This window comes from Oxyura jamaicensis, chromosome 3, assembly GCF_011077185.1.
Source record: "Oxyura jamaicensis isolate SHBP4307 breed ruddy duck chromosome 3, BPBGC_Ojam_1.0, whole genome shotgun sequence".
Classification (NCBI taxonomy): Eukaryota; Metazoa; Chordata; class Aves; order Anseriformes; family Anatidae; genus Oxyura; species Oxyura jamaicensis.
Window position 1 is genome coordinate 36,081,726 of NC_048895.1, and position 14,738 is coordinate 36,096,463.

The 14,738-nt window shown below is 36.9% G+C and overlaps 1 protein-coding gene across 6 annotated transcripts in view; it reads left to right on the forward strand.

The window, feature by feature from the left end:
- Positions 1-14,738, forward strand: part of SMYD3 (SET and MYND domain containing 3) — a 372,579-nt gene that overhangs the window by 306,005 nt on the left and 51,836 nt on the right. For all 6 annotated transcript variants that reach the window (XM_035321618.1, XM_035321619.1, XM_035321623.1 and 3 more), the window contains one exon: positions 13,882-13,969. In XM_035321618.1, the coding sequence (XP_035177509.1) occupies positions 13,882-13,969 (88 nt within the window). The remainder of the gene's footprint in view (positions 1-13,881; positions 13,970-14,738) is intronic.

Sequence of the window (14,738 nt, forward strand, 5' to 3'; positions counted from 1 at the left end):
TGACTGTCAGTACTTCAAGTTTTTGCTACTGTAATGTCTTCACTTCATTGTATCTCTGACAGCTTTATAAATTATTATTATTTGCTCCAGACGTTTTAAGATCAATCTACACTGTAATTCGGAAATGCGTTCCTTCCTAAGGACTCTTGGCACTGTATTACCATCCCAGCACATAAAAGCCCCATACATTAATTATAATTAAAGATGGGATTACACTGATGACAAACATTTTAAAAGGAGATTTTTTTTTCCCCAATCATGAGCCAGAGTATTGTTCATATTCTACATTTTTAGCCAAGGATTTGAGGGAGATTTGTGCTTTGCTATGAGTCGTCTTTCTTCTTTGGAGCCAGGATTTAATATTTTAGTCTAGCTTTGTTTTTGGAAAGCTTTTATTTCTTACAAGGTCAAAAGCAATGGGTTTTGAATCATTTTTACATTTGTCTGGTGTTTGATAGTTGCCAAAGCTAATAATAACATAATGCCAATAAGTACTTTATTCCTTTAATCAGTTTATTGCTTTGCTTAGTACTCACTCATACTGCATCCTGCGTTTTTTAGAGAACATCACAAGTCCAGTTTCCAACTCAAGGACTCTTAAAATTAGGTCACCTGAATAGCAGCCAAGCCATCTACATCTACAAGAAAATGTCACCTACAATTTTTTAGGTTTTGCACTTCCACGCACTCACCAGCTCTCTCTTTTTTAAAAACAAACAAACAAACAAAAAACAGTGAACAATCTCCTAAAGCTACTAAATGTTTTTACTTTTTTTTTTTTTTTTTTTTCCCCAAAGAAATAATGCAACTGTAGTTTAGGATTGTCATTAAATGTAAATGCTTGTTTAACTCACTTGATCAAATTTGTTTTTTGAGCATACATCTTTGGTTGATTTGTCTCACTGAGGTTTCTGAGAGAAACGTCAATGTGGCCAAGGGTAGGATTTACACATTTTCACCTTTTATCTTCATGTTTTTTGTCTTCAATCACATTGAAGAACATGTGCTTAAATCACAGGGACATTGTTACATGAAAAATACTATTATTGACTGTTGTGAATTAGCATGTGAAGGCTCACATGAGATTACTGTACTATTATTAGTACAGAAATACACCCCCTCCCTCAGGGAACATATATTTAGGACACAGGAAATATAAAATAATCTGTTAAGAAGTGCCTTTTTAATTGGCTGAATTGCCAAGTTCTAGAAGTCTGTGTCCCAGCTCCCACAATATTTGCTTTCAGTTATTTACATTCCCACTTTTCCAGCTATAGTGAAAGATGAGATCTCCAAATTGATTCAGAAGTTGAAGGCTGGGAATGAAGGAGTAAGAAAGATTGTCAAAAACAAGTCTGTTCATACAGATAGCTGAACATAAAACCCCTTGATCAAATCAGAGTGAAGTAGGAGCATCTGTATCTCTAGGGATGATTCTAAGGTACTTGCTATTTAAAGGTATGTTTTTAAAAAAATCAGGACTTTGTTCCAACAAAAAGCTGGTTTAAAAGACCTACTATCAAATGATCGAGTTTGTGATATCTTATTTTATAAATACTGTGTTCTTTCCTCATCTTTTTATTAGTTTACTCCTAGAACAACCTTTGAAGCAAACTACAAATGAGAGTCAAGTCACAGCACAGCCATATTTCACCCACCCACCCTTTTGGCACAACATTAGTATCACCAGTGTCTTCAAAAGCCAGTGGCACTAATTAGCTGCTCACTGGGATAGTGTTATTTTTTTCCATAGGTGGTTGGCTGATTAACCATTCCTTCCATTTGTCAAGACTTTTGATAGTAACTTAAACTCTGGATCAGTTTCTGAAATCCCACAGTCAGTCCAACAGTCTTCTGTTTCCTTTCAGGGATCTTACCGTCTTGGGATGTATTTCCAAACAGCCAAGGACATAGGTTTTTGTTTGTTTGTCTGTTTGTTTTCCTAGTGCCAAAAATGCCGCAAAAAACAAAGTAACCTTTTTTAATTTCTGAGCTCTTTTGTTCATTAACAAAGGCATCACCTCTTCAGACTCTTAGCATTTCTTACACTACTTCTGAAGCTTCTTCCATCTTTCAACATTTTTTTGCCATCAAAGGGCAGTCCCCCAAACAATGCTAGACAGTGACAAATGGGCTGTGATTATTTTTCCATGACAACTTACCTCTCCCAGTTACTTCAGGACTGCCTCAATGTACTCTGGTCACGACTTGGCAGAAGTCAGATGGAGCTCACTTGGGTTGTCAAAGGTCATGGAAATGACAGCGCTGTTCACATAAGTATACTGGAGTTCAGAGCTGTATGCAGACTCCTTTCTTTTTCAGGGGATAGTCGGTAGGGAAACCAGTATCAATCTTCTCCAAAAATGTTGTATTTGGAGCCAGCTTAGGAGCTGGAGCATGGTGCTCCAAGGAGTCCAGCTTTCTGCTCATCTGAGGGAAGAAAAACCTCACTCCTTTTAGACCCAGCCATCTGAGAGGAAATATAAATTCTCTGGCAGATGTTTTAAGCAGAAATACTCTTTTTGCCAAGGGAAGAGAGTCTGCTCCCATTGCTGTTTCAGGCTGTTGTGGCTACATTTAGGTGCCCAGCTAGTAATGTTCCCCTTTCCAGATGTCCATCTTCCAGATGTCGTTAGAACTAATTACTAGTGTTAGGATTTTTCTTTTCAGATGGTGTCATTCATATAGCATTCACTCTTCCATTTCTGCTGAATGATGAACAGAAATAAGAAGTCTTTCTCTTTATTTGCACTCCAATATAAGCATAAAGAAGATAGAATATGCTGAGAGAAATAGCATTTTATTTTATTTTATTTTATTTTTTAATAAGATTAGGTCAGACAAATCTTATTCCAAGCCCTTTTTCCCAGAGTGATTCTGGAAGACTGTTTCACACTTCTTTTTTTCTTTTTTTTTTTTTTCTTTTTTCCTAAATAGATACTGAATGTAGTGGTTGCTTTATACTCTTTTTAAAGCACCTAATTATTCCATCTAAAGTTTCTACATTTGATAGTTGACAGGAGAAATTAATTTTGCTTAAGGAATTTAAGCACATTGTTAATACACTGTCAGAGGACAGTGCATTACTGCCCAGAAATGTTATGAAAATTTGTCACTGTGCCCTAAAGGAAGCAGCCTGAAGGCTTTGTTACCTCTTTGGGATTCCTAAAAAGGTATTTCCACAAAGAATTATTTGATTAACTGTAAGAAAAACCTTGAATTCTCTTTCAGTGAGGTTTCTATAATAACTTGTGTATAATACCTCATGACATCCAGCTTCAAACACTGATTTGTGAATATATTGTTGGGTTTGAAAAGGCTGGGATTGCTTGAGATGTGTGGCAGCTTGAAATCCATGCTAATATATACACTTACATTTAGGGAGAACATAGATTGGTAAACCTTGCAAAAGGTATTTATATGACAACAGAACAGTGCAGTTGTTTTGACTGATTTTTTGTTCAGGAGAGGTGTGTAAAAATATGGAATTATTTATATTAAAATGTAACCAATATATCAGTCACACTAGTCAGAAGTCCACACACATATACTATAAATGAGAGCTCAGTCTCTCCTTCATTAGAGGATGTGTCTGAGTGGAGGCTATACAAATGCAGTTCCTGTCAGGGGAGGACTGGTGGAATTACTGTCAAAACATTTCAGTGATTCTGGAAGGGCCAAAACAACCAAATGGCAATGACTGCAATATTATTTGAAATATAACAACTGAACCAAAAGTCCTTAATCTAACTATCAAGAGTCTTCCACATTGTTCTGGGCATTATCAAGACCTCTTTGTAGGGCCAACTTCAAGTAATACCCATTATACAAGATGAAAAAGATTAGCTCTTCTTTAGAATGTCTCGCTATGAAACATACTACAGAGGTTCATATAGCTCTTACTTCCTATGTCACTTTGTTGAAGTGTGCCCCCTCCCTGGAGGTGTTCAAGGCCAGGCTGGACAGGGCCTTGGCCAACCTGATCTAGTGGATGGCATCCCTGCCTATGGCAGGGGGGGTTGGAGTTAAATCATCTTTAAAGTCCCTTCCCCCCAGAGCCATTCTATGATTCTGTGAATTGCATCTTTCCCTCAAGTCATCTTATTTAAATAAAGATGGCTTTCCTGTTAGCTGCCTCTAAACCTTTAGAAACTCTTTGCAAGCTAAATGTTATTTTTCAATGGTTGATCAATTGATCGGTTGATTTAGGCCCCTGTGGCAAAGTCATCAGGTATCATGACTTTGTTCTAATTTCTTTTTGACAGTGCAGTTTTTCAAGTTTTGGGGCTTTGGCTGAGTTCGTAGGAAGCACTATAGATAGACAAAGGCAAAAACAGGCCCTTTGGTGCCTGAATCAATTCCAGTCATTAACTAATATCCTCCAAGGTCTATTAAACAAAGAATGAGCTCATGTGAATAGCAAGGAAGTCTATAACTTTTGAGATTGTAAAGCCACAGACTGCCTGCTTTGGAGTGAAAAATTGCTATCGTAAGCAGTGTGCCATATCAATTTCTTGCCAGTAATTTAATTAATATCATAACAATGCAGTAACTAAAACTGTAGTTATAAATTTTGCATTTGTGAACTTCATTTTTAGACATGAATAGGAACTTTTTGTTGTGTAAAAGGCAGCAAGCTTGAAAAGGCTGAATTTACTCTAGCCATGTGAATTACAACAGAGGAATGTGTGAATTGTTGACCTATTGCAGGATCTCCTATTATTTTCCACAAGATTGCTCAGTAAATTGTATTACTCAGGCTGTTGATTACACAGCAGTGACTTGAACTGGGGAGTGTGGTAGAACATTGAATCACAGCTTTGCACAAGATTTACCTGACCACAATCTTTAAGAAAAAAAGTGCTGCTGCATCATATTGCTTTAGAAAAGATAGGGGGCTGTCTTAGAGCTGACAAGTGTTGATCATAAACTAAAGTTTCTCCTCTTTCTTTGGCAATATATAGACAACTAAATCTTAATTTCAAAATATGTCTGTATGTTAAAGTTGCAATATTCCCAGGCACAAAAAGAGACATTCTGAGCTTAGAGAGATTTTGATGTGATTCCAACTACTGCCTAGTAACACAGTAGTTTGAATCTACAGGCCTTTGTTATAGGGAAAAAAGATGCTGTGAAGTTGGATTACTTAGTACATTGCATTTCATTAATGAAGGTCGGGTTGCATGTCTAGAATGTGAAGTGAGCTTCTTCTCCCAAACCCTCAACTACAAATTAAGTTTTTAAAAAAGAGGGGTTGAGATACCATGCATTTCAGAGGTGTGAAATATCCATGTGACAGAGAAAAATATTTTAAGAGAAGAATATCCCTGTTTTCTAAGCAATGAGTAAAGTCCTTATTATAATAAATAAATAAATTCCTAGTACTGTGAACTGTTTTGGAAAATTGGAAGTCCAATATAGATGATGAATCACCAAATAACGTTCTTCTGGCAGGTCCCATAAACAGTTGCTTACATGTAAGTCAAGATGTGTAACTCTCTGTACAGGTTTTGTAAACTAGGCTACCTCTCTTTGCTTTGAATTACTGTGGCTTATCACCACTGGTTGCTGAGATATGTAAAAACTTGTGCAGCTGGCTACTGTTGACTGCCATTTTTGCAATAGCTATTCAAAGAGTAGATAAAGTCTCTGAGAATAATTCATAGGCGTTATAGTAGTTTCCATGGCACTATGTCATTTTATAGAATGTCTTCTTCATACTTTGGGATATGGCCGTTTTCCTATTTTTCATGACAATGACTAAAATGTCAGCATTATTGAATCAGGACAATAGACAGGTAGAAAGGCACTGGCAGCAGCTTGTGTCAAGCACTCATTTGCTTTACAGAGCAGTTCTAGCTGCTTCCTTTAAAGACTAGAAGAGCTTTTCCTGCCTTAAATTGGATGTCAATAATAACTCTCCAAAGCAGAAGTTCTTGAAATGACTAAAATGCTGGATGACATCTTTTAAGAGTATTCATACACTTCTCCTTTGATGCTATGACACCAATATTCAGCTAGGGAGCAATCAAATTTGTTGGCAGAATTCTAGAGGCAGAACTCCAGATACTGTGCTCTCATAAGAGCTGTAGTTGTACAAAACAAGTACAAAAAAAAATCATAGAATCATAGAATCATAGAATATCCTGAGTTGGAAGGGACCCTTAAGGATCATCAAGTCCAACTCTTGACACCGCACAGGTCTACCCAAAAGTTCAGACCATGTGACTAAGTGCACAGTCCAATCTCTTCTTAAATTCAGACAGGCTCGGTGCAGTGACCACTTCCCTGGGGAGCCTGTTCCAGTGTGCAACCACCCTCTCTGTGAAGAACCCCCTCCTGACGTCCAGCCTAAATTTCCCCTGCCTCAGCTTAACCCCGTTCCCGCGGGTCCTGTGCATGAAAATGTTTATTCATCTGCAAAAATACTAACTTCAATGAGATTTATGCATGCATTGAAACTTAAGTGTACTCATGATTGTGGATCGGATTATATGTGTGAATACCTAAATATTCTGAGAATTTTGGACCTACAGGTCTCTTCTGAGCCACTAAATGTTCTCAGTGGCACCCTGCATCTCCACAAAGTGCGGTCTTAAGAAACAAAGCAGATTTGCCTTATAGTTGTCAGTTCAATTGTTGATAGAGCTAGAAATTGCTTTAACAAATGCATGATGTCTAAGACAGTCTGAAATACCAACTACATGGTTACCAGGGATTAGGCTGAATAATATCCTTCCTCAGGTAACCAAATTACCCAGAGAGTTTTTTTGGACTGAAGCTGGAAATTACAATGGAATTGCAAACGTGCCAAGAATTTTTGGGTGGTCTGGCATAGGGCCCTATTTCTCTGATGGTAAACTATAAATACTTTCCTTTCCTTTTCCTCCCTTCCTCCCATCCTCTAGCTTTTATGAGTTGATAAGTAGTGAACTTCCATTTATTGCTCTTCCCATGGTCCAATATGTTTTTATTTCAGCTTGTAACTTACGCAGCTCAGATGGGGATTTTGTAGTCAGTTCTAAGCTCCAGAAATTAGGAGGTTTAATGGCAGTGTTCTCACAAACATAAAATTTGGTCCTGTTGCTTATGGAATGAACTACAATTTCCATTGTAGATGTAGGGGTCTTGGGCCTGCAAAGAGCCAGTCATCCTGCAGGGGCTTCAGTGGTGGGGACCTCTCAAAGCTAAGCTGTGTGTCCCACAGGGGGGTTGTGAAACAGTAAGGGCTATGAAAAAAACTGGGGTAGCCCTTGTGTGATTATGACTCCTTTTTCATCAAAAGAAGAAGTATATAGGGAGTCACAGCTGAAAAATAAATATGGGAAATATTTTGGTTGGCCCCCGGAATAACTAAAACTTCACTGAAGTGACTACAGAAATGTGTTAAATACATGTGCTTTTCATGTAAAGATTCTCCAAGTCTGGGCTAGCAGCTATTGTGAAGTTTAGTGCATTAGCCCTATGTATTGTTTATATTCTCTTTATATATCATTTTGCTTTCTTGCTAAGTAACCCAATATCCTTGTATGGTGCTTTTTGAGAGAAGAAATACTGTCTGTAGTGTTCTTGGCTTAGATTTTTGTCACAGAGTACATGCAAAACAGAAAAGCTTTAATAATAACTCTTGACCTGTGAGCATCATTGGTCTTGAAAAAAATCAGACTGTGATATGCAAGACTAATGTAAAGCTTTCAGGCTTTTTGGTGTCTTTTCTCTTTTCTTATTACAGGAATTTTTACATATATACTCTAAAGATTGTTCTGATGCCACACTTACACATTAAATCACCATAATCATCAGTTATATATAATGCTTACCAAATAGCTTCAGAGTGTGTCTGTAATGACCCAGTTTCTACAGTACCCAGCATTTTCATGAATGAATTGGAAGTAATTGCAAAGTCATTGCCAATAAAATTCTTGGATGACAAAGACTGAGGGAATAATAAACATTTATGAGGACAGGTAAATCATACAGAGTAACTGAAATTGCTTAGTAAATTAGACCTGTTGAAATAAAATATACTGCCACTGTAAAGGTAGAACACGTTCCACATCTGAAATGGAGATCTGCAACTATGATTTATTTCACCAAACCTCAGACAGCTGCAGTGTAAACATCAGCATCTGAGCTAGTTACTCTAGCTGACTTTTATGGATAAAATGGAGAAAAAAAGACATTCTTTGACTGCTATTCATCTGATGTATTTTAGAAGTTTGTTTTAGAATAACAGCTTTCACCCTGAGAGTGCCTCTAAATTGAAGGCTAGTCCAAATGTGTACCTTTGGTCTGATGAATCTTGGTACGGCTATCTAAACAGAAATTAAAAATGTTGTGTTTTTCTCTGGCAAAGAAGGCTAATGTGATCATTGAGTCTACAAGCAGGGGAGTCAGTAGGAGGAGGGATGTGATTTTACTGCCTCTGTAACATAAAAAATACAGATGCAGTAATCTTCAAAAATGCTGTTTAAAAATGTGTGTGTCTAAAAATAAATCACAGAAACAAACAGAAGTGAGTTGCAGTGGATAAGAGTGGAGTCTGAGTCTGAAAGTAATGCATTTTTTTATGTGTGCAGAACTGTGAGTCTGACATATTGGACTTGCAACTGGAAGAGGCAAAGAACTCTTGCCTTCTCTCTAACCGTATACTTCAAAACTTTATTAACGTCAAGGTGTTTATGGGATAAATTTGTCTGAGTCCCATTTAATTTTGTTAGATTAAACTGGATTTGTTTATCTTAAATTTCTCTTTATTAAAAGCATTCTATTGCAATAAATTTCCCACAGTTGTTTTTGATACCTTATTTTAAGTTTCCAAGGAAACACTATAATGCTAAGTTAGATAATGTTAAGGAAATTATATTCATATAACTATCTGAAAGTACTTGTTTTTTTCCACTGATTGTACACAGGGTTTAGAGAAACTCTCATCTTGATCTGATTGCCTGAGTAGTATGTGACAAGGAGAAAGAAGAACCTTGTAGAGAGGAGAGAAAATCCATTTCCTATTTCTATGCTGTAGCCTAAGTATGAAAGGAAGACTAGTTCTTAATCAACCCTTTCATTGTAAAGAGACTCAGAGATGAAGAGCATCTCTGAAGAGCAATGGTGGGGCTGAAGGAGCACATTTGTACAGAAGAGACAGTGATGCTGATTCATTGGCTGTGCTTACTTGTGTGAGAGAGATTTCTTCTTCCTGAGGATGTCCACTTGGGAATGTTTTAACAGCCAGCATTTTAAATATTGGGATAGCAAATATCAATGACTGCTAATGTTTGGTGCAAAAACGATAGTGCTTGAAATGAATAGGTAGGGGAAACTTTTAAGAAGTATGAGAAATGGAGAAACAGGGAAAGAAGAGTGGAGTAAACAGGAAGGAAAGAGAATCGTTTATCTGTACTTTGAAGATTTTACGCCTTTCTAAGGAGAGTCCAGTTAAGGATGAGATGTTCAGGACACCAGGATAGCAAAAGGGATAGGGAAAGAACTAGTTCTAACAAACAATATGGAAGCAAAGGAACAGAAGGAATGGAAGAGGTGATTCATTTTCAAATGCTTATTTCTGTGGTGACTGACATAACTGCTACAGGAGAAAGTGCTTTTATCATAAATCTTCCTATCACTTAATGCCAGAACTGTAGAACTTTTAAAGTTTCATCACCATGCAAATAGATTATATTCTTCATCAGATGTCCTCTAGTTTTCTTATTTCACTCTCATTTGTTGTTATTATTTCATTTTTATAAGTGTCAATAATGGAACCTAAACTGTGGAAAACTGCATAGTATTTAAAGCAAGTATTGACATTTAGTGATGTCTTGTATCACAGACTATTTTTATGAGCATTTAAAGAACATGCTGGACAGAGCAGCTCGTGTGCTTTCTCAGGCTCCTGAAATACATATCGTAATGAGTATCTACAAATTTAAAAGTCAAGAGGATAATTGGATAAGAAAGCTGGATACACTCTGAAAGAAAAATAACAACCAATGTTATTTTCATCTAGAAGCTGTAGAAATTATGATATTCAAGCAAATATTTAAATATTAATATTTTTCTTGAATCCTTTATGCAGTTAAACCATTGTCACATTTAAGAAAGGAATAATGGTTCTTTAGGGTAGTAGAATTTTCCTTTACAGAATATTTTTTCATCTGCCCATTCTGAAGAGTCAAGATGATTTTAAAGGTGGAATTTAATCTGGTCAAATTTTGTAGGTGAGCCTTTGTATTTTATGCACCTAAACTAAATTCAAGAAAATGTGAAGGCACACAGTACCCTCCTTTTGGTAGGTGTCAGATGGGAAGAGTTTAGGTTATAGCTTATTTTACTAGAAGAAACAAATATAACTGGAAATTGGTTTGCCTAAAGGATTTAGAAGCTCTGGTCTATGCAGTCTGGGATAGTTAATCCAAGGGATAGGTAATTAATTGAGATTTTCAGAAAGCTTCAGTATTAAGATGACAAATCCCAAGCTGTGTTCCATCAGGAAAGCTATAGAAGCACCTGCTGCAGTACTGGAAGAATGAAGAGATGGAATTGAAATGTTACTATTGCATTTTAACTCACCTTTTAATAGACAATTTACCCAGCAAATGCTATGAGGAAGTGGAAAACAGGTGCTGGAATCTCCTGTCTGCAATAATTTGCTTAGAATAAGTCACAACATCAATTCTGTCTTTCCCTGTGACTTAGATTGTGGATTCAACTAGCACATCCTGTGATACTTCTGCCTCCAATGGATTGTACCTATGTTATTAAGAGTATCACGGGGTTATGCTCTTGCTGTGGAAAAGCATGTATTGCAGCTGTCTTTTCTGCTCTCCCTGTGAGCCTTCAACACTTCTACTCTCAGTTTTCTCCAGCACACCTCAATGTGTGAAATGAATTGTAAAGCATGCCAGCTAGTCATCATAAGTTTGTAATGCATTTCTGTGACTAGATTATTAATAAGTCTAATTATTTTTTTAGTCTAAGACACAAATATTTTGTTATTTTGTAGAACAAATTCTTCAGTTTAGTGTCAATGTTAGAAATAAGGAAATTAATTAGGCACAACATTACTAACTCTTTCCTTTTATTTGAAAACCTCTTTCTTTTCTTCAGCTAGGGTCTCATTTTCTACAGATGACAAAAAATCATCTTCCTTTATTGGTGGCAGCTCTGCAAACCTGGAGGTTTGACTGGGAACATGTTTTGAAAAGAGATGCTTTCAATGAGTGTTACTCTGCGGAAAGCTAAATCTCACATAGCTGTTACTGCCATGCTCTTAGATTAAATTAAACAGCTTGGCATAACTATTAATCACTTTAATTATTTCCATAATTTCAACTCCAAGGCAGCTTTGTATTTTTGTTGGCTTAGTCATACCACGTGGCCATGACTTTCAAAGCATTGTCTAAAGGAGAGAAGTAAGTTACTTGGATAAAGCTTATTAGGCTGGAAGGCAGAAGCGACAAGACTTCCTGGTGGTTTTTCAGCCCCTGTGTGGCTCTCTGTTTGGGAGCAATCACCGCACCTTGAACAAGAGTATTTAGGAGAGAGCAGGACTTCTTTGGTACATGAAAATTTGATGGAGAACAGTGTAAAAGGGTGAGGTGACCAGGCCTTTGCTTGTTCTTATGTAAACCAATCCCCAAAATACCTCGTTTTGAAAACACAAAAAACATATCATTGAAACCTGGGACTAAAATCATTCCCAGAGCTGGGCACGATGCCCAGCTCCTTCCATCATTAAGTCTCTTACAAAAGGGATAAAGACCATGAATCCGGAGGGGGTTTTGAGGTTATTTGTCCAACTGACACTCCCTATCATTTACCTAGATATTAAGCCAGTGATGACTTAACCCTATGCACTAGTGTAAAGGTTAGGGGAAACCCCAAACTTGGACCACTTGGTAGTGTTAATGAAAGTCTAGAAGACAAGGAAAAGCAACCCAAAAGAGTTATGTCAATGAACACTGTAAGCTGATTTCATCCATCAGTCCCACTGTGAGCAAAGGGAGTCCTAATGGTGCTTCACATCAATCATTGGCTTGTAACTTGTCGAGTAGGTTCTTTTCTTTCAATTACAAATCAGTCCCAATTTCCCTGTTTCTGAATTTTTAGTTGTAAGGCTTACTGTGTGCTACAAAAAGACTGAGAATTGTATTTGGGCTTAAAAGAATTTTCTTTTTCACAAAGCTCCTTAAACCTAAAATTTCACAGAAGTCATTATTAATATCTAACAGGCCAGATTTATCTTTCAGATCTATCAGCGAGCAGCATTTGATCTACAAAGGTGTTTTAGAATTGGATTGTTACAGGTTAGCAGGCTGAGTTCAGAAATTGGTGTACTCCCACAAAAACTGGTAGAGGTTATGCTGAAACTAACAGATTTGGTGTCAGTCTCTTGCAAAGCTGTAACAGGGCTGGGTATGTCCATTAATTGTGCTGATAAAATGTCTACAATATAAGCTTGTTTCTCCTGACATTCACCTTATGTCTTTTGGTGGTAAATTCAGCTATGCACTTAATTATTTCCAGGTGAACTTTTTGATTGGAGAACTAATTGTGTGGGAAGCGCATACACCAACTGCAGTGGGTTCAGGCTGCCCTCCTTGTAATCTGTATCCTACAGATAAGTGGGGCAGCTGATACCAATCTTGATTTAATCATCCCAGGAATGCACAGAGGTCTGCTGTTTCATGGAGCAGATGGAAAGGCAAAACTGCAAATTAAATGTGAAAGTGAGTGCTGATTCTCACTGTAAATATTTCCTGATTTGAATTTATGGTAAATAAGGAGCAGTAGAGTAAGAAAATTGTGCTGTTCTAGACAGATAGAGCTTGCAAGCTTTTTAATAGGGGTAGTGCTCTGATATACACAGTGAGCATCTGTTGGCTACAGAGTGGTTGGTTAGATTCAAGCACACTTTCTCTATTAATCTCCAGGCCTCCATCCCTGTTGAAGGGATCTTTGAGATCTGTATTTAAAATATTTCTGAAAGAATTTGCAGTTACAACAGTCTTTTGAGAGTAGCAGAGCCTTTTGTAAGGAGAGAGAGATAATAAACTGCAGTGTCTTAAAGGCCAGATTTCTAAAGGTATTTAAGCGCTTACAGCAATGGAAATTGCATATCTGGATGCTTTTGGAAGTCCCTCAAGATGCTTAGCTGTGTCTGTAGATGCTTTAATAAATTTGTTCCAAGTGGTTTGCCTAAGGTGCAGTTAGTCCCCGCTAAAGAGCTGGAAAGAGAAACTATTTCCCTTACTGCTGTAACTATTAATCATTTTTGCCTTCTTTATTATAACAAAATGATAGGACAATATAACTGTTGTAATAGGGAAGAAATAACAATGAATTATAAAATAAAACCAAACTTCAGCTTTTTCCGAGTAGCGGGCGTTTCCTGTAAGCTCATGCTTACAACTGTAATGAGTGAAGGAAGCTTCCCTTTGCTTGTAAAGTCTCTATAATCAGCACAAAATTTTATGTGAAACCCTTTCTGCATTGCAATTAAGGGTCTGTGAAATATTAGGTAGCAGTTCTTTGAGAGAATTTGATCTTGTTCATGCATTTTTGATAGTAAAATTCACATGCCATTGGTTATCTTTTCCAAATGATCTTAGTTCTTGTTATAAAATCTAGTATCTGGTTGGAGTATTTAATATTTCCATGTCTGTATTCATTTTCCTTGGTACCTTCTCATTTATTTTCAAATACAGGGTGAGTATGAACATCAAGTGAAATTAATTTTTGCACATTCCCTAAAAACAGTGATAAAATCCCCACAACTTGCTTCTGTCAGTGTGATCTTTTAAGATAGTTTTTCATCATTACTACATACTCTCAGGTTTACTGTCTTTCTAATCAAATGTTTTTGTTCCCTTTAACCAGGATGCTGAGAAATTGGCAGGTGAAGAATGTGCCTGGAAAGAAGTCAAAAATGCTGTAAATGAAGTGAGATATCCGAAATCAAAAGAAGGTATCCTTTCAGTGACAGGCAACAGACTGTCATTCAGTTGTGAGCAGAATCCAGAGAGCCCTTTAGTAAAGCAATTCATCTTTTGAGATTTATTTCCTAGAAGTTTCCCTTCTTGTGTTGTTTTAAAAATAATTGTAATTTGTTGTTTGGGTTTGAAGGCCTTAGAGGAGGTCTTTTCAAACCTAAATGATTCTATGATTCTATCTGATGTGAGTACATTTAAAACATGTAATATTCCTAATTGTGATATTAGAGCCTCTGATTACGTGGACTGAAACTGCTTCGTGGTAAGGCCTAGCAGGTACCTGCGATAAAGAAGCAATATTTTGGCTCAGGTTTAGACTTCTGCCACTTCTGCCATAGTCTACCACTTCATATAAATCCACTTCAAAATGAAGTAAAGCTCAAGCTGAAATGCTGTTAAATTCTTTGTCCCGTTACTTCCTTTGTGAACAACCTAGGTTCTCACTCCTTGCACAGCACTGACAATTAACTAGGGCATAATTACAGTCAAGGTAACTGCAAGCGTTACAGAATCACTATAAGTTATAATAATATATAACAATAATTGATAATTAAGCAAATTGAATGGGATAATCTTGCACTAATAAACAGGAATGGAGCCTAATGTCCATCATGTAGACATTCAATCCAATTAAAACACTCACAAACATTAACAACCAAAAAAAAAAGACAAGTATAAGATAAGTGGAGATTTTTACTATAAGAGCATGGCCACATTGATCCACCTCTTGTCTTCATCTGTTCA